Source organism: Anolis sagrei, chromosome 8 (genome assembly GCF_037176765.1).
Source record: "Anolis sagrei isolate rAnoSag1 chromosome 8, rAnoSag1.mat, whole genome shotgun sequence".
Classification (NCBI taxonomy): Eukaryota; Metazoa; Chordata; class Lepidosauria; order Squamata; family Dactyloidae; genus Anolis; species Anolis sagrei.
The window spans coordinates 5,510,299-5,530,345 of NC_090028.1; the positions used below are offsets into that span (position 1 = coordinate 5,510,299).

Genomic DNA, 20,047 nt, shown 5'->3' on the forward strand with positions numbered 1-20,047 from the left:
TTACACTGGTGAAGTTTGGGGGAAATAGAGCTTGACATTTGGGAGTCGTAGTTGCTGGGATTCAAATCACCCCTGGCAGATGGCCATCCAGCCTCTGTTTAAAATGTAATGTAAATATCTGATATTCAGAATATATTTTCATTCATCCGACCAAATTTGGCACAAATCCCTGATACGTCCAAATTTGAATACTGGTGGGGTCGGGGACTGGATTGATCTTTATCATTTGGGAGGTGTAGTTGCTGGGATTTATAGTTCACCTGCAATCAAAGAGCATTCTGAACTCCACCAATGATGGAATTGAACCAAACTTGGCACGCAGTTCTCCCAAGACCAACAAAAAATACTGGAAGGGTTTGGTGGGCATTGACCTTGGGTTTTAGAGTTGTAGTTCGCCTACATCCAGAGAGTACTGTGGACTCAAACAATGATAGATCTGAACCAAACCTGGCACAAATACTCAATATGCCCAAATGTGAGCACTGGTGGAGTTTGGGGAAAACAAACCTTGACATTTGGGAGTTGTAGTTGCTGGGATTTATAGTTCACCTACTACCAAAGAGCATTCTGAAGCCCACCAACGATAGAATTGTGCCCAACTTCCCACACAGAACTCTCATGATCAGCAGAAAATACTATCTTTGATGGTCTTTGGTGACCCCTCTGATACCCCCTCACGACCCCTTCAGGGGTCCCGACCCCCAGGTTGAGAACCACTGTTCTAGAGGCATTTTCTCCTGACGTTTCGCCTGCATCTATGGCAAGCATCCTCAGAGGTAGTGAGGTCTGTTGGAACTAGGACAATGGGTTTATATATCTGTGGAATGGCTGGGGTGGGGCAAGGAGCTCTTGTCTGCTGGAGCTAGGTGTGAATGTTTCAACTGACCACCTTCATTAGCACTACTAACGCAGTGGTTCTCAACCTTCTTAATGCCGTGACCCCTTAATACCGCCCCCCATTTTGTGGTGACCCCCAACCATGAAATTATTTTCGTTGCTATTTCGTAACTGTAACTTTGGCTACTGTTATGAATTATGGAATCATAGAGTTGAAAGAGACCTCCTGGGCCATCCAGTCCAACCCCCTGCCAAGAAGCAGGAATATTGCATTCAAAGCACCCCTGGCAGATGGCCATCCAGCCTCTGTTTAAAATGTAATGCAAATATCTGATATTCAGAATGTATTTTCATTCATCGGACCAAATTTGGCACAAATCCCTGATATGTCCACATTTGAATACTGGTGGGGTCGGGGGCTGGATTGATCTTTATCATTTGGGAGGTATAGTTGCTGGGATTTATAGTTCACCTGCAATCAAAGAGCATTCTGAACTCCACCAATGATGGAATTGAACCAAACTTGGCACTCAGAATTCCCATGACCAACAGAAAATACTGGAAGGATTTGATTAACACAGACCTTGGGTTTTGGAATTGTAGTTCACCCACATCCAGAGAGTACTGTGGACTCAAACAATGATAGATCTGAACCAAACTTGGCACAAATATTCAATATGCCCAAATGTGAGCACTGGTGGAGTTTGGGGGAAACAAACCTTGACATTTGGGAGTTGTAGTTGCTGGGATTTATAGTTCACCTACAATCAAAGAGCATTCTGAACCCACAAATGATAGAATTGGGCCAAACTTCCCACACAGAATCGTGATGCCCAACAGAAAATATTGTGTTTTCTTATGGTCTTTGGCGACCCCTCTGACACCCCCTCACGACCCCCTCAGGGGTCCCGACCCACAGGTTGAGAAACACTAGCCTAGAGAAATGTCTTCTCTAGGTTTTCAGCATAGTTTTATGGTCAGTTTCTGGCACAATTTTCAGCAGAAGGTGACCACAGAATTGCACTGGCCAACCTATTTGTTGTTGTTGTTGTTGTTGTTGTTGTTGTTGTTGTTGTTGTTGTTGTTATACTAGCTTTGGGACCCAGCGTTGCCTGGGTTATTTAACAAAGTCATGTTTTGTTTTTCAAAATGCATAAAGTAGTGGGTGTACTACAACTCACATCATGCCAGGTTAACCCCCTGAAATTATCAGTACTTAAAGTTTGTCGTGTTGGGCAAGTTTGCTCTTGAGATGCATCATTAATGGGGTCCATGGAGTTTCTGGATGCAGGATGAACTACACCTCCCACCATGGTGGGTCAGTCTCCTCAACCCCTCCAGTAGGTTCAGTTGGTTCGCTAAAGACCATAAGAAAACACAATATTTTCTGTTGGGCATCAGGGTTCTGTGTGCCAAGTTTAGTCCAGATCAGTCGTTGGTGGTGGTCGCGGTGTTTCTGGATGTAAGTGAACTACAGCTCCCAGAAAGGAAGGTCATTTCCTCCCAAACCCTTCCAGTAATGAAATTTTGATATATCGGGTCTGTGTGCCAAGTTTGGTCGCGATCCATCAGTGTTAGAGTTCACAATGCTCTCTGAATGTAGGTGAACTACAACTCCCTCAAATCAAGGTGATTTTCCCCTAAAGACCTCCAGTGTTTTTTTGCTGGTCATTGGGGCTCTGTGCACTAAGTTTGTTCCAATTCCATCTTTGGTGGAGTTCAGAATGTTCCTTGATTGCAGGTGAACTATAAATCCCAGTACCTACAACTCCAAAATGCCAAAGCCAATTCCTCTCAAAACTCACTTGTATTCAAATTTGGGCATATTGGGTATGCATGCCAAGTTTGATCCAGGTCCATCAGTGCTTGAGTTCATAGTACGCTCTGGATGTAGGTGAACTACAAGTCCTATAAATCCCTCCAGTATGTTTTGTTGGTCATGGGAGTTCTGTGTGCCAAGGGATGATTTGAATGCAACATTCCTGCTTCTTGGCAGGGTGTTAGACTGGATGGCCCATGTGGTCTCTTCCAACTCTACGATTCTATGATTCTATGATTCTAAGTTAGTTCCAAACCCATAATTGGTGGAGTTTAGAGTGCTCTTAGATTTCAGGTGAACTATGCATCCCAGGACCTACAACTCCTATAAATCATGGTGGATTCTTCCCAAACCTCTCTACTATGTTTAATTGCCGATCAATTCCTCTGCTTGTTGTGTACCATAGAAAAGAATAGGAAAGGGTTAAGGGAGAGGCAGTGGGCGGGGGTCATGCAAATTCCACATCAATGGGGAGAATAAGAAACACTGGGATGTCTGTGGTGGAGGAAACACATAAAATATAGCAGGAAATCGTCCCCATATGAAAGCCTTCACTTGGGTGGGGGGCAGTGTGGTGTTTGTGGAGGACATTGGCAGGTCTCTTGGACATGTTTATGGCGCTCGCTACACCTGGAGGGAAGGCCATTGGTGTCTCCATAGAATCATAGAATCAAAGAGTTGGAAGAGACCTCCTGGGCCATCCAGTCCAACCCCATTCCGCCAAGAAGCTGGAATATTGCATTCAAATCACCCCTGACAGATGGCCATCCAGCCTCTGTTTCAAAGCTTCCAAAGAAGGAGCCTCCACCACACTCCGGGGCAGAGAGTTCCACTGCTGAATGGCTCTCACAGTCAGGAAGTTCTTCCTCATGTTCAGATGGAATCTCCTCTCTTGTAGTTTGAAGCCATTGTTCCGCGTCCTAGTCTCCTGGGAAGCAGAAAACAAGCTTGCTCCCTCCTCCCTGTGACTTCCTCTCACATATTTATACATGGCTATCCTATCTCCTCTCAGCCTTCTCTCCTTCAGGCTAAACATGCCCAGCTCCTTAAGCCGCTCCTCATAGGGCTTGTTCTCCAGACCCTTGATCATTTGAGCCACCCTCCCCTGGACACATTCCAGCTTCTCAATATCTCTCTTGAATTGTGGTGCCCAGAATTGGACACAATATTCCAGGTGTAGTCTAGCCAAAGCAGAATAGAGCATGGGGAGCATGACTTCCCTAGATCTAGACACTATGCTCCTATTGATGCAGGCCAAAATCCCATTGGCCTTTTTTGCTGCCACATCACATTGTTGGCTCATGTTTAACTTGTTATCCACGTGGACTCCAAGATCTTTTTCACACGTACTGCTCTCAAGCCAGGCATCGTCCCCCATTCTGTATCTTTCCATTTCGTTTTTTTTGCCTAAGTGGAGTCTCTTGCATTTGTCCCTGTTGAACTTCATTGTGTTAGTTTTGGCCATTCATCTCTCTAATCTGTCAAGATCGTTTTGAATCCTGCTCCTGTCCTCTGGAGTATTGGCTATCCCTCCCAATTTGGTGTCGTCTGCAAACATGATGATCCTGCCTTCTAGCCCTTCATCTAAGTCAGTGGTTCTCAACCTTCCTAATGCCGTGACCCCTTAATACGTTTCCTCATGTTATGGTGACCCCCAACCATAAAATTAGTTTCATTGCTACTTCATAACTGCCATTTTGCTGCTGTTATGAATAGTAATGTAAATATTTGATATGCAGGATGTATTTTCATACACTGGACCAAATTTGGCACAAATACCCCATACACCCAAATTTGAATACTGGCGGGATTGGAGGAGGGATTGATTTTATCTTGTGGGAGTTGTAGTTGCTGGGATTTATAGTTCACCTACAATCAAAGAGCATTCTGAACTCCACCAACGATGGAATTGAACCAAACTTGGCACACAGAACTCCCATGACCAACAGAAAATACTGAAAGGGTTTGGTGGGCATTGACCTTGGGTTTTGAGAGTTGTAGTTCACCTACATCCAGAGAGCACTGTGGACTGAAACAATGATGGATCTGGACCAAACTTGGCACGAATTCTCAATATGCCCAAATGTAAACATTAGTGGAGTTTGGGGAAAATAGAATCTTGACATTAGGGAGTTGTAGTTGCTGGGATTTATAGTTCACCTACAATCAAAGAGCATTCTGAACCCTACCAACGACTGAATTGGGCCAAACCTCCCACACAGAACCTCCATGACCAACAGAAAAACTGTGTTTTCTGGTAGTCTTTGGTGACCCCTCAGACACCCCCTTGCGACCCCTCCAGGGGTCCCGACCCCCAGGTTGGGAAACACTGATCTAAGTCATTGATAAAGATCCTGAGCAGGACCGGGCCCAGGATGGGAAAACCCTGCTGATAGCACTCCACTCGTCACTTCTTTCCAGGATGAAGAGGAAGCCTTGGGGAGAAGCACCCTCTGGGTTCGTCCATTAAACCAATTACAGATTGGTTTTGCCTAGCCCACATTGGACTAGTTTCCTTGCCAGAATCTTGCCTGGTATCGACCAGAGCTATAGCTGTTTGTAGAGGCAGGACCTTGTCTGTGTAAGTGATAGTCCAGCCACAAACAAACAGACATACTTACATAGACACATATTTTCACATATTTTCACTTTTATTATGTGGATAGATAGATAGATAGATAGTGTTGGGGTTCAGCCTGAGTTTGAACTTGAACCTGATTCTCTGTTTGTTCCTCCTGATGCAAATGAAAGTATATTTACTGATGCTAGTGGAAATGTACCTTTTGATGCCAATGCTCCTGAAATTAGTGAGGAAGAAACTGCTGTAGGTTTGGAAAATGCCAATGTTCCTGAAATTAGTGAGGAAGGAACTTCTGTAGATTTGGAAAATGAAAGTACCAGTGTTAATGAGAATGTTTCAGAGGGAGACCTTGAACTTTCCCTCCCTTCTGCACCTGTTAACTGTAATGACAACAGAAGGGGCCAAATTTGGGGAGACAGATGTAAATCACTCAGTTTGCGTCGATCCTCCCGAATTCAAGAATTAAAAACATTGGCTTCAAAACAGAAGGGCGGTTCACGGAACCCATTCTTGAGTTTTAATTGCAATACGCCGAGCTGATTGTCTCAGTTCAGGCATCGTTTCAGAATTGATGAAGACCTTGGCACTTCTCCCGGTTCCCTGGCCATAGTTTGGGAAGATTTCTAGGATATCAAGTACGGTTAGTGGATTGCTAACAGATTCCAGTATTTCCCAGTGAGGCTTTTGGTTTTGCTTTGTCCATTTAAATTCATGTTTGCTGATTTTGCTGTGGCTTTTGACTTGCATTTTTCCTTTATTTTGTAACCATTTTTCTTCAATAAAAAAGGATTGTTTTTCACAGCCAAGTGTGGTGGATAGTTATCTTAGGGCTTTGTTCCCTGCTCTGGATTGCAACAGATAGATAGATAGATAGATAGATAGATAGATAGACAGACAGACAGACAGACAGACAGATGATAGATAGATAGATAGATAGATAGTAGGGCTGGGCGGTTTCGTTCGTTAATTTCGTAATTCATTAATAATTCGTATTTAAAGTGGCTTACGATCCGATATTGAACCATTCAGAAGCAACTAAAAATCGAAACGAATTTTTAAACTCATTTCGTAATTGTTTCGTAATTGTTTCGAAATTGTTTCGAAATTGTTTCGTTATTATTTCGTTATTATTTCCGTATGTCTGGTGCAAGTTTTACGGTTGTTGTTTGTTTTATCAGTGATAAAAAATAAATTATCACACCAACAGTCAACAACAGAGGGAGAGGGAAGCTTCAGAAGTTCCTCCTGTCCCATTTGGAGGGTTTTTTAGCGTATTGCACAATCGCGTCCACCATTAATGAATCAATTACGAAATTTACAAAATTTCGTAAATAACGAAATTTTTTAAAAGAAAATTTCGGAATTCTTTTAAAAAACGAAACGCAATGGACCCCCTAAAAACGAAACGAGTTTAGAAACAAATTTTTCCGTGGTTGCCCAGCCCTAATATGATAGATAGATAGATAGATAGATATGTCTTCCAGGGCAATTCAATAGAATTCCAAGCTCTTGGCATGTAAATAAAACTGCATTCAATGCGACTATGGAATAAGAGGACCTAAGAGACCACCAATGGTGCATCTACACTGTAGAATTAATGCAGTTTGACACCACTTTAACTGCCATTGCTCAGTGCTTTGGAATACTGGGAGCTGTAGTTTGGTGAAGCACCAGCACTCATCAGCAGAGAAGACCTTGCAAAGCTACACCTCCTACCACTTTGGGTGCTTTAGGACAGAACAGTTGCATTTATAAGACCTGGATGTTGGCAATGACAACAGAGACAAGAAATGTATATTGTAGACAATGAGCTTTATTTTTGCATTTGTTATTTTAGCTTATACACTTAGTATCACCTTCCTCTGAGGCTGAGAGAGTGTGACTTGCCCAAAGTCACCCAACGGGTTTTCATGGCTGAGCTAGGATTTGAACCCTGGTCTCCAGAGTCATAGTGCAACGCTCAACACAATCCACCAATTGTCTCCCGTCCCTTTAACTATAGATTAAAATACATAAAGCTGCCCATAAACTACAATTCCCAGAGGGGAAAAAGAGAGGAAAATATAGTGCTCAGATTGTCTTCAGTGCTCTCGAACTATTCAGTAGTAGAGTTTGTTCACCGCTTAGTGGCGAAAAGCATGAAATGCAAAAGGAACGCAATAGAAGAGTCCAAATACACAGCTTGGTTGTCGTTTGGGATCTCCTTTCTGTCGTCTCCGCTTCTTTGGCATCCTTCTTACTTCGTTTCTTGCAACTTGGGCAAGAGTCTTCTCACCCAACGCGCTTCCGGCGACACACAGATCGGCTTGTTGTTTTTCTTCATGACAAGTCTAGAAGAGAAAAGTAGAAAGGAATTATTTTTCTCGTGTGAGGAGCGACTTGAGAAACTGCAAGTCGCTTCTGGTGTGAGGGAATTGGCTGTCTGCAAGGACGTTGTCCAGGGGCACCCAGGTGTTTTACCATGGAATTGAATCAAACTTGGCACACAGAACTCCCATGGCCAACAGAAAATACTGGAAGGGCTTGATGGGCATTGACCTTGAGTTTTGGAGTTGTAGTCCACCTAAATCCAGAGAGCAGTGCAGACTCAAACAATGATGGATCGGGACCAAACTTGGCATGGAGACTCAATACGCCCAATTGTGAACAGTGGTGGAGTTTGGGGAAATTAGACCTTAACATTAGGGAGTTGTAGTTGCTGGGATTTATAGTTCATCTACAATCAAAGGGCATTCTGAACTCCACCAACGATGGAATTGAATCAAACTTGGCACACAGAACTCCCATGGTCAAGAGAAAATACCGGAAGGGCTTGATGGACATTGACCTTGAGTTTGGGAGTTGTAGTTCACCTACATCCAGAGAGCACTGCAGACTCAAACAATGATGGATCGGGACCAAACTTGGCATAGATACTCAATACGCCCAATTGTGAACAGTGGTGGAGTTTGGGGAAATTAGACCTTAACATTGGGGAACTGTAGTTGCTGGGATTTATAGTTCACCTACCATCAAAGGGCATTCTGAACTCCACCAGTGATGAATCAAGCTTGGCACACAGAACTCCCATGGCCAACAAAAAATACTGGAAGGGCTTGATGGGCATTGACCTTGAGTTTTGGAGTTGTAGTTCACCTACATCCAGAGAGCACTGCAGACTCAAACAATGATGGATCGGGACCAAACTTGGCATGGAGACTCAATACGCCCAATTGTGAACAGTGGTGGAGTTTGGGGAAAATAGACCTTAACATTGGGGAGTTGTAGTTGCTGGGATTTATAGTTCACCTACCATCAAAGGGCATTCTGAACTCCACCAATGATGGAATTGAATCAAACTTGGCACACAGAACTCCCATGGCCAACACCAAAGATAGAATTGGGCCAAACTTCACCCCATGACCAACAGAAAATACTGTATTTTCTGATGGTTTTTGGTGACTCCTCTGACATCCCCTCATGACCCCCCAGGAGTCCCAACCCCCAGGTTGAAAAACATTGGTTTAATCATTACACCACCAAAGAATTAGTGGAAAAGCCATATATCTCAACCTGCGTTGGGGTTGCATTGGAGGACCTTTAACTTGGAAGGAGATGCCTTCTAAGGCTCCTTCTAGACTGCCATATAATCCAGATTATCAAATCAGAAAGTCCACATAATCTGCTTTGAACTGGATTATATGTGCCAACACTACCATTGAAGAACCTCAAGGTTCTTCAATGCAACTCTATAGTATGTTGGGACCAAAAGACAGAAAATTTAATGCATTTGGTTATTATCCGTGGTTTCACATAACACTAACTAACACGATTTTTGTCCCTGGATTGCAAATGTCATTTCCTAATTGGTTCTGTCATGAAAACATGGGGAAAGTTTACTAAACTCCCAAAACTCTGTTTTTACGTGACATCCTACAGCACGTTTTGCTCTAGTTTGTCAATGAGTATCTCATCACGTCTCAACCACTTCAACAGAGTTTGTGGCAGCCACAAAAACAAAGTTTCTGGATTATAACAACTACTTTCGAAGTAAAGACTGCACAATTAAACAGGAAATAACACTTTCAAACCAGGAACATGGAAAATTACAACAGCACAACAACAGAGAGGAAACAAACAAGGACATCTAATCACCCCTCAACAAAAGATTGCTCCAGGCACTGTTAGGTCATCAAATGCTAATCAAGGTGGTCAGCTGAAACATTCACACCTCGCTCCAGCAGACAAGAGTCCTTTGTCCCACCCGGGTCATTCCACAGATATATAAACCCACTTTCCTAGTTCCAACAGACCTCACTCACCTCTGAGGATGCTTGCCATACATGCAGGTGAAACGTCAGGAGAGAATGCCTCTAGACCATGGCCATATAGCCCGAAAAAACCTACAACAACCCTCTCCTTTGTCTGTTTGTGAACCATGTAATTGTGAATCCAATGTCGTTGCAAATAATGTGTATAATGTCATTCTTTGTCTAAATGTTTTTCTGTAATCTGATGTACCCTCTCACACTGGAAATTGCAATAAAAAGAACCTATGCTTTAAAGTTATTGAAACGTTATTCATGACACCTGCTCTCTCCAAATTAGACCTTCCTTTGTTGAACAGAAGCACTGCCTGAACATCAAGCAAAAAGTGGGTGCTAAAAACAATATCATACGAAAGCTGACTGGCACAACCTGGGGATCACAACCAGACACAGTGAAGACATCCGCCCTTGCGCTATGCTACTCTGCTGCAGAGTATGCATGCCCAGTGTGGAACACACCACGCTAAAACAGTGGATGTGGCTCTTAATGAGACATGCCGCATTATCACGGGGTGCCTGTGCCCTACACCACTGGGGAAATTACACTATTTAGCCGGTATTGCACCACCTGACATCCGCCGGGAAGTAGCAGCCAATAGTAAAAGGACCAAGGCAGAGACATCTCCAGCTCATCCCCTGTTTGGGTATCAGCCAGCATGTCAATGACTTAAATCAAGGCATAGTTTTCTAAGATCTACAGCAGGGGTCCCCAAACTACGGCCCGCGGGCCACTTCCAGACCGCCAAGGGCACTTATCCGGCCTGCGGAGGAGGAGCGCGCCCCCCCCCCCCACACACACACAGTGCCCTTCCGTTGGCTGGCACATGCTATCCGTCAGGCCTGATGGACAGCGTGAGCCAGCCAAGGTAGGCTGCCCCGGCGCTACATGCAGTCATGCTGGCCACATGACCTTGGAGGTGTCTACGGACAATGCCGGCTCTTCGACTTAGAAATGCAGATGAGCACCACACCCCAGAGTCAGACACGACTGGACTTCATGTCAGAGGAAAACCTTTAACCAGGAAAATTGTGGAAGATCCAGGGTGGGAGAAAGAACTCTTGTCTGTTGGAGGTAGGTATGAATGCTTCAATTGGCCACCTTGATTGCCATTTCATAGCCTGACAGTTTTTAGGGAGAATCCTTTGTTGAGAGGTGATTAGCTGGCCTTGATTTCTTGTCTGGAGTTCCCCTGTGTTTGAGTGTTGTTCTTTATTTACACTTATAATTTTAGAGTTTTTTAAATACTGGTAGCCAGATTTTTGGTCAGACTAGAAATAGGAAAATTTCCCATTCTCTACTGCCTAAAGAGAGCAAGAAAGAACCCCCTCCCTCTAAGGGCCCTTCCACAACACAAAATAAGATATCAGCAATGTGCAGAGGATTTCTTTAATTTTTTTTAAAAAAAACTATAGTCCGGCCCTCCATCGGTCTGAGGGACAGTGAACCGGCCCCCGGTTTAAAAAGTTTGAGGACCCCTGATCTACAGAGAAACTCGCTGGAACACCCCAGCAAGCGAGAGTCCAAAAGTGGCAGGCTCAAACCCAGAACCTCTATCAATGGCTGATACCAAATGAGAGACTCCCCCCTGGGCACACAGAAGACTGGGCGACTTGGACGGCGCTGAACAGACTGCGCTCTGCCACCACGAGATGCAGAGCCAACCTTCAGAAATGGGGACACAAAGTGGAATCCACGACATGCGAGTGCGGAGAGGAGCAAACCACTGACCACCGGCTGCAATGCAACCTGAGCCTTGCCACATGCACAATGGAGAACCTTTTTGCGGCAACCCCAGAGGCACTCCAAGTGGCCAGATTCTGGTCAAAGGACATTTAATCAACTACCAAGCTTGCAAACTTTGTGTTTTGTCTGTTTGTTAAAAATTTGTTAAAAATGTAATACAATTGTCTGGTTGATACTGACACGATAAATAAATGTTGAACATTACGGGGAAAGGAGGCGTTTTCTATACTTACACCACAGCTTCCAGGTTGCATTCAGGGTCCGTCCTGTAGTAAGATAAGACGTTGCTGGCGCGAAGAGGATTCCCGGAGTGAAATCCAAAGCAACACTCCTTGGGACAGCTGGGACACATGGCTAACGGAGAGGAGGCAAGAAGAAAAAGAGGGCAATATTAGAATACAGAAGTGCAATGGAAACGGGTAACTTTAGGCGTGTCCAAAGTCGAACTGAGTTATATCATGTCTGTTTGAGATTCAATGTGTGTTGCTGCTCTGCCTTCGAAACCCAGTGGGAAAACTTGAGCAGGTCATACTCCCTCAGTTTCAGAGGAAGGGAATCTAATCTGGAGCTCATCCCATCAAGGAACCTTACAATCAAGTTCTGCTTTGGGTCACTGCAAGTTGGAAATGAATTGAAAGCACACTACTACTACTACTACTACTACTATTTTTTTATTTATTTCTCGTGTCAGAGCAGCCAGTCTAACAGAACAAAGCAAACAAACAGAAAAATACACAACTTGTGAGTTTGGTAGCTGGTTAAATGTCCTTTGACCAGTATCTGGCCACTTGGAGTGCCTCTGGTGTTGCTGCAAGAAGGTCCTCCATTGTGCATGTGGCAGGGCTCAGGTTGCATTGCAGCAGGTGGTCAGTGGTTCGCTCTTCTCCACACTCGCATGTCGAGGATTCCACTTTGTAGCCCCATTTCTGAAGGTTGGTTCTGCATCTCGTGGTGCCAGAGCGCAGTCTGTTCAATGCCTTCCAAGTCACCCAGTCCTCTGTGTGCCCAGGAGGGAGTCTCTCATTTGGTATCAGCCATTGGTTGAGGTGCTGGGTTTGAGCCTGCCACATTTGGACTCTCGCTTGCTGAGGTGTTCCAGCGAGTGTCTCTGTAGATCTTAGAAAACTATGTCTAGATTTAAGTCGTTGGCGTGCTGGCTGATACCCAAACAGGGGATGAGCTGGAGATGTCTCTGCCTTGGTCCTTTCACTATTGGCTGCTACTTCCCGGCGGTGGTGCAATACCGGCTAAGCAGTGGTGTAGGGCGCAGACACCCCATGATAATGCGGCATGTCTCATTAAGAGCCACATCCACTGTTTTAGTGTGGTGAGATGTGTTCCACACTGGGCATGCATACTCAGCAGCAGAGTACCACAGCGCAAGGGCAGATGTCTTCACTGTATCTGGTTGTGATCCCCAGGTTGTGCCAATCAGCTTTCTTATGATATTGTTTCTAGCACCCACTTTTTGCTTGATGTTCAGGCAGTGCTTCTTGTAGGTCAGAGCACGGTCCAGAGTGACTCCCAGGTATTTGGGTGTGCTGCAATGCTCCAGAGGGATTCCTTCCCAGGTGATCTTCAGAGCTCAGGATGCTTCTCTGTTCTTGAGATGAAAGGCACATGTCTGTGTTTTGGATGGATTAGGGATCAGTTGGTTTTCCCTGTAGTAGGCAGTAAGAGCACCTAGAGCTTCGGAGAGCTTCTGTTCTACAGTCTCAAAGCTCCCTGCTTGAGCAGTAATGGCACGACCACACAGAAGCGACCAGCATGCAAACTACTACTACTACTACTACTGCTACTACAAGAGAGAAGGAAAAGAGGATAGAACTGTCAGATAGCCTTAGCTGTGCCCAAAATTGTACTGAGTTATGTCATGCCTGTTCGAGATTCAATGTGGTTTTGTGTGTTGGACTCCGGAGACCAAGGTCTGAATTGCTGCTCTGCTTTGGAAACCCAGTAGGGAACCTTGGGCAGGTCACACTCCCTCAGCGTCAGAAGAAGACAATCTAATCTGGAGCTCATCTCACCAAGAAAACATACAACTGAGTTCCGTTTGGGGTCGCTACAAGTTGGAAATGACTCGAAAGCGCAGAACAACAACAACAACAGGCTGCCATGAGATTGCAACATACACATTTCCATGACGCAATGGCAAAGCTGATTGATGTATCACAGTCTGATCAAGAATGGCAATAATATACATTGCGCAATCCTCAAGACGTGTCCAAACACAAAACTCGAGAACGAACCTCACAGCCCTTTTGCACAATTGCACAATTCACTTTTGTTGTGTTTCTGCAATGTAGCTATGGAGCCATCAAGTTGCAACAAGTAGACATCATGGTAGGATCTTGGCCAAGGTTTATTTGGTTTGTTTCCTCCTTTGGAGAGCTTTTTTGTTGGTGGCCCATCTGTTGTAAACATTGCTCTCTCTTTTAGTTGAATCTTAAAATTGCAGCTGAAAGGAGAGTTATGGGTCAATAAGTCTAAGTTGGGAGGTCAAAAGCTAATTCCACACATCAACATCTATATTTTACTTTCTCTAACCAGTTGGAATTTTTCAACTTGTCTGGAGTGGGGGTCTTTTGCACCCCAGTTAGAACCTGTCAATACCACTTTATTTATTTGTTTGTTTGTTTGCGGCATTTATATGCCACCCTTCTCACCCCAAAGGGGACTCAGAGCGGCTTACAAGATATATTTTCATACAATATATTATATTATTAGCATTGTACAATATCAATATTATGTATATTACTATATTGCACTATACTACACAAATGACCAGCCACCAGAAGGGACAGAGAGTTTCATCTATGCTGATGATCATGCCATTACTGCTCAAGCAGGGAGCTTTGAGACGGTAGAACAGAAGCTCTCCGAAGCTCTAGGTGCTCTTACTGCCTATTACAGGGAAAACCAGGTGATCCCTAATCCATCTAAAACACAGACATGTGCCTTTCCTCTCAAGAACAGACACGCATCCCGAGCTCTGAGGATGACCTGGGAAGGAATCCCACTGGAGCATTGCAGTGCACCCAAATCCCTGGGAGTCACTCTGGACCGTGCCCTGACCTACAAGAAGCACTGCCTGAACATCAAGGAAAAAGTGGGTGCTAGAAACAATATCATACGAAAGCTGACTGGCACAACCTGGGGATCACAACCAGACACAGTGAAGACATCTGCCCTTGCGCTATGCTACTCTGCTGCTGAGCATGCATGCCCAGTGTGGAACACATCTCACCACACTAAAACAGTGGATGTGGCTCTTAATGAGACATGCCGCATTATCACAGGGTGTCTGCGCCCCACACCACTGGAGAAATTACACTGTTTAGTCAGTATTGCACCACCTGACATCCGCCGGGAAGTAGCAGCCAGTAGTGAAAGGACCAAGGCAGAGACATCTCCAGCTCATCCCCTGTTTGGGTATCAGCCAGCATGTCAACGACTTAAATCTAGACATAGTTTTCTAAGATCTACAGCGACACTCACCGGAACACCTCAGCAAGCGAGAATCCAAAAGTGGCAGGCTCAAACCCAGAACCTCAACCAATGGCTGATACCAAATGAGAGACTCCCCCCTGGGCACACAGAAGACTGGGCGACTTGGAAGGCACTGAACAGACTGCGCTCTGGCACCACGAGATGCAGAGCCAACCTCAAGAAATGGGGCCACAAAGTGGAATCCTCGACATTCGAGTGTGGAGAAGAGCAAACCACTGACCACCTGCTGCAATGCAACCTGAGCCCTGCCACATGATGCACAATGGAGGACCTTCTTGCAGCAACACCAGAAGCACTCCAAGTGGCCAGAAAGCTCTTTGATTGTAGGTGAACTATAAATCCCAGCAACTACAACTCCCATATAGCAAGGTCTACGCCTATATATCAAGCACCCAGACTGTGGCGCAGTTAGCTGGGAGTCAGCCGCATTAAGATCACTATTGACCACAAGGTCATGAGTTTGAAGCCAGCCCGGGTCGGAGTGAGCTTCTGACCAATTTTGTGTAGCTTGCTGTCGATCTTTGCAGCCCGAAAGACTGTGATATCTGTCAAGTAGGAAATTTAGGTACCGCTTATGCGGGGAGGGAAATTAATTTAATTTATGAGGTCATAAAAATCTCCAGCAAGCATGCAAAGAACAAGGAAGTACTCCATCTGTGTCACAAATGGTTGGTGAAGAGACATCTCCCCTGGTGGCCAAAATACCATCAAGAAAAGCTGGAATGTGAAATTGCCTCTATGTCTGTCCATATATGTTGTGTATCTATGGCATTGAATGTTTGCCATGTATATGTACATTGTAATCCGCCCTGAGTCCCCTGAGAGGTGAGAAGGGAATGATGGAATTGAACCAAACGTGGCACACATGACTCCCATGACCAACATAAAACAGTATAAGGGACTGGTGGGCATTGGCCTTGAGTTTGGGAGTAGTAGTTCACCTACATCCAGAGGGCACTGTGTACTCAAACAAGGATGGGTCTGGACCAAACTTGGCATGAATATTCCATATGCCCAAATATGAACACAGATGGAGTTTGGGGAAAACAGACCTTGACATTTAGGAGTTGTAGTTACTGGGATTTATAGTTCACTTACAATCAAAGAGCATTCTGAACCAACTGAACTACAGAATTGGGGCAAACTTCCCACACAGAACCCCCATGACCAACAAAAAATATTTAAGGCCATCCAGTCCAACTTCCTTCATCAGGGCAAGAAAACGTAAACAAAGCCCTCCTGACAAAGAGCCATCCAGCCATATAGATAGACGATAGATAGATAGATAGATAGATAGATAGATAGATAGATAGAGATGGATGGATGGATGGATGGATGGATGGATGGATAGATAGATAGATAGATAGATAGATAGATAGATAGGAAGATAGGAAGATAGATAGGAAGATCGATCGATCGATCGATAGATAGATAGATAGATAGATAGATAGATAGATAGATATAGATAGATAGATAGGAAGATAGATAGATAGATAGATAGATAGATAGATAGATAGATAGATAGATAGAGATAGAGATAGATGGATGGATGGATGGATAGATAGATAGATAGATAGATAGATAGATAGATAGATAGATAGATAGATAGGAAGATAGATAGGAAGATAGATAGGAAGATAGATAGATAGATAGATAGATAGATAGATAGATAGGAAGATAGATAGATAGGAAGATAGATAGATAGATAGATAGATAGATAGATAGATAGATAGATAGATAGATATAGATAGATAGGAAGATAGATAGATAGATAGATAGATAGAGGTAGGTAGAGAGATAGGAAGATAGATAGATAGATAGATAGATAGATAGATAGATAGATAGACAGACAGACAGACAGGAAGACAGATAGGAAGATAGGAAGATAGATAGATAGATAGATAGATAGATAGATAGATAGATAGATAGATAGATAGGAAGATAGATAGATAGATAGATAGATAGATAGATAGATAGATAGATAGATAGATAGGAAGATAGATAGGAAGATAGATTATAGATAGAGATAGATAGATAGATAGATAGATAGATAGATAGATAGATAGATAGATAGATAGATAGATAGGAAGATAGATAGATAGATAGATAGGTAGATAGATAGATAGATAGATAGATAGATAGATAGATAGAAAGAAAGATAGATAGGAAGACAGACAGATAGATAGATAGATAGATAGATAGATAGATAGATAGGAAGATAGATAGATAGATAGATAGATAGATAGATAGAGATAGATAAGAAGATAGATAGATAGATAGATAGATAGATAGATAGATAGATAGGATTCACAGAGAGTGAGATATAGTATCATAGATCTGAAAATGACCCCTAAAGAAGGACAATCATATATTGCATGTTCCAGAGTAGGCAAACCAGACACTCTCCACATCAACACTGACAAAGAAACAGCAAAAAAATACTGTTTACGCACAAGCAGAAAGGAATTATATATATTAGAAACCAACACTTTCTCATTATTTTATTTTCCAGATCACCAGACTGGGCCACAGCAACACCTGGCAGGGGATGGCTAGTACTTTATAAATCATAGGTATCCTAGCATTTTTCCTATTAGAGGGAAATGCCTCTCACTGACCTGCGATGTGTTGATAAGAAAGAGCCAGGATGAAGGCGATGACGAGAGCTGTCTTCAGAGCGGCCATGGCGGGTGTCTTCTCTCTCTTTCCTTTCTCTTCCTTCTAAGATGAAGCTGGATCGTGTGTCTCTTTGGACCGACTCCGGCCATTAATATACCGGACAGTGTTCTCTTTTCCCTCCCACCTGACATTTCGGAGAATATCCCAAACATCTTCTACCCACGGTGGAGCCGCGCTTCAATGGAAATGTCACCAAATGTCACTTTCAGTGAAAACAGAAGGTCTCACTTCTCATTTCCTAGGAAAAATGTCCAGCGGCTCATGAGCGAAGAGTCTCTATATCTGCCCACACAATTGGTCTCCTCTCAAGAAGTGAAACTAGACTTGACTCTCATGTTGGAAAGATGAAGATGATGATGATTTCATAGAATCAAAGAGTTGGAAGAGACCTCATGGGCCATCCAGTCCAACCCTATTCTGCCAAGAAGCAGGAATATTGCATTCAAATCACCCCTGACAGATGGCCATCCAGCCTCTGTTTAAAAGCTTCCAAAGAAGGAGCCTCCGCCACACTCCAGGGCAGAGAGTTCCACTGCTGAACGGCTCTCACAGTCAGGAAGTTCCTCATGTTCAGATGGAATCTCCTCTCTTGTAGTTTGAAGCCATTGTTCCGCGTCCTAGTCTCCAAGGAAGCAGAAAACAAGCTTGCTCCCTCCTCCCTGTGGCTTCCTCTCACATATTTATACATGGCTATCATATCCCCTCTCAGCCTTCTCTTCTTCAGGCTAAACATGCCCAGCTCCTTTAGCCGCTCCTCATAGGGCTTGTTCTCCAGACCTTTTATCATTTTAGTCGCCCTCCTCTGGACACATTCCAGCTTGTCAATATTTCTCTTGAATTGTGGTGCCCAGAATTGGACACAATATTCCAGGTGTGGTCTAACCAGAGCAGAATAGAGCATGGGGAGCATGACTTCCCTGGATCTAGACACTATGCTCCTATTGATGCAGGCCAAAATCCCATTGGCTTTTTTTGCCGCCACATCACATTGTTGGCTCATGTTTAACTTGTTGTCCACGAGGACTCCAAGATCTTTTTCACACATACTGCTCTCGAGCCAGGCATCATCGTCCCCCATTCTGTATCTTTGCATTTCGTTCTTCCTGCCAAAGTGGAGTATCTTGCATTTGTCCCTGTTGAACTTCATTGTGTTAGTTTTGGCCATTCATCTCTCTAATCTGTCAAGATCGTTTTGAATCCTGCTCCTGTCCTCTGGAGTCTTGGCTCTCCCTCCCAATTTGGTGTCGTCTGCAAACTTGATGATCCTGCCTTCTAACCCTTCATCTAAGTCATTAATAAAGATGTTGAACAGGACCGGGCCCAGGACGGAACCCTCCTGATGGCACTCCACTCGTCACTTCTTTCCAGGATGAAGAGGAAGCCTTGGGGAGAATCACCCTCTGGGTTCGTCCATTTAACCAATTACAGATCCACCTCACCGTAGTTTTGCCTAGCCCACATTGGACTAGTTTCCTTGCCAAGTAATACTTACTTACTTACTTACTTACTTAGGCGATAGTAATGGTGCCATTACTGCTCAAGCAAGGAGCTTTGAGATGGTTGAACAGAAGCTCTCCGAAGCTCTAGGTGCTCTTACTGCCTATTCCAGGGAAAACCAGCTGATCCCTAATCCATCTAAATCACAGACATGTGCCTTTCACCTTAAGAACAGACAAGCATCCCGAGCTCTGAGGATCATTACCTGGGAAGGAATCCCACTGGAGCATTGCAGCACACCCAACTACCTGAGAGTCACTCTGGACCGTCTCTGACCTACAAGAAGCACTGCCTGAACATCAAACAAAAAGTAGGCGCTAGAAACAATATCTTACGAAAGCTGACTGGCACAACCTGGGGATCACAACCAGACACAGTGAAGACATCTGCCCTTGCACTATGCTACTCTGCTGCTGAGTATGCATGCCCAGTGTGGAACACATCTCACCACACTAAAAAAGTGGATGTAGCTCTTCATGAGGCATGCCGCATTACCATGAGTTGTCTGCGCCCTACACCGCTGGAGAAATTACACTGCTTAGCTGGTTTTGCACCACCTGACATCCGCCGGGAAGTAGCAGCCAATAGTGAAAGGACCAAGGCAGTGACATCTCCAGCTCATCCCCTGTTTGGGTATCAGCCAGCACGTCAACGACTTAAATCAAGACATAGTTTTCTAAGATCTACAGAGACACTTGCTGGAACACCCCAGCAAGTGAGAGTCCAAAAGTGGCAGGCTCAAACCCAGAACCTCAACCAATGGCTGATACCAAATGAGAGACTCCCTCCTGGGCACACAGAAAACTGGGCGACTTGGAAGGTGCTGAACAGACTGCGCTGTGGCACCATGAGATGCAGAGCCAACCTCAAGAAATGGGGCCACAAAGTGGAATCCACAACATGCGAGTGTGGAGAAGAGCCAACCACTGACCACCTGCTGCAATGCACCCTGAGCCCTGCCACATGCACAATGGAGGACTTTCTTGCAGCAACACCAGAGGCACTCCAAGGGGCCAGATACTGGTCAAAGGACATTTAATCAACTTCCAAGTTTGCAAATTCTGTGTTTTGTC

General features: G+C 44.3%; 1 protein-coding gene across 1 annotated transcript; it reads right to left on the bottom strand.

The window, feature by feature from the left end:
- Nucleotides 1–7,030: 7,030 nt before the first annotated feature.
- Nucleotides 7,031–18,112, bottom strand: LOC132783199 (C-C motif chemokine 5-like). Its single transcript, XM_060788290.2, has 3 exons — nucleotides 17,417–18,112; nucleotides 11,522–11,642; nucleotides 7,031–7,567 (listed from the first exon to the last, which is right to left on the bottom strand). The coding sequence occupies exons 1-3, from the start codon at nucleotides 17,481–17,483 to the stop codon at nucleotides 7,474–7,476; spliced, it is 282 nt and encodes a 93-aa protein (XP_060644273.2). The 5' UTR covers nucleotides 17,484–18,112; the 3' UTR covers nucleotides 7,031–7,473.
- Nucleotides 18,113–20,047: the final 1,935 nt, after the last annotated feature.

What these genes read in the sequence shown, in the direction of transcription:
- LOC132783199 (XM_060788290.2), bottom strand. Translation starts at nt 17,483, where the DNA reads ATGGCCGCTCTGAAGACAGCTCTCGTCATCGCCTTCATCCTGGCTCTT. An exon ending in TTCTTATCAACACATCGCAG is followed by an intron (nt 11,643 to 17,416) that starts GTCAGTGAGAGG and finishes CCTCTCCGTTAG; the next exon opens with CCATGTGTCCCAGCTGTCCC. An exon ending in TGCAACCTGGAAGCTGTGGT is followed by an intron (nt 7,568 to 11,521) that starts GTAAGTATAGAA and finishes TTTCTCTTCTAG; the next exon opens with ACTTGTCATGAAGAAAAACA.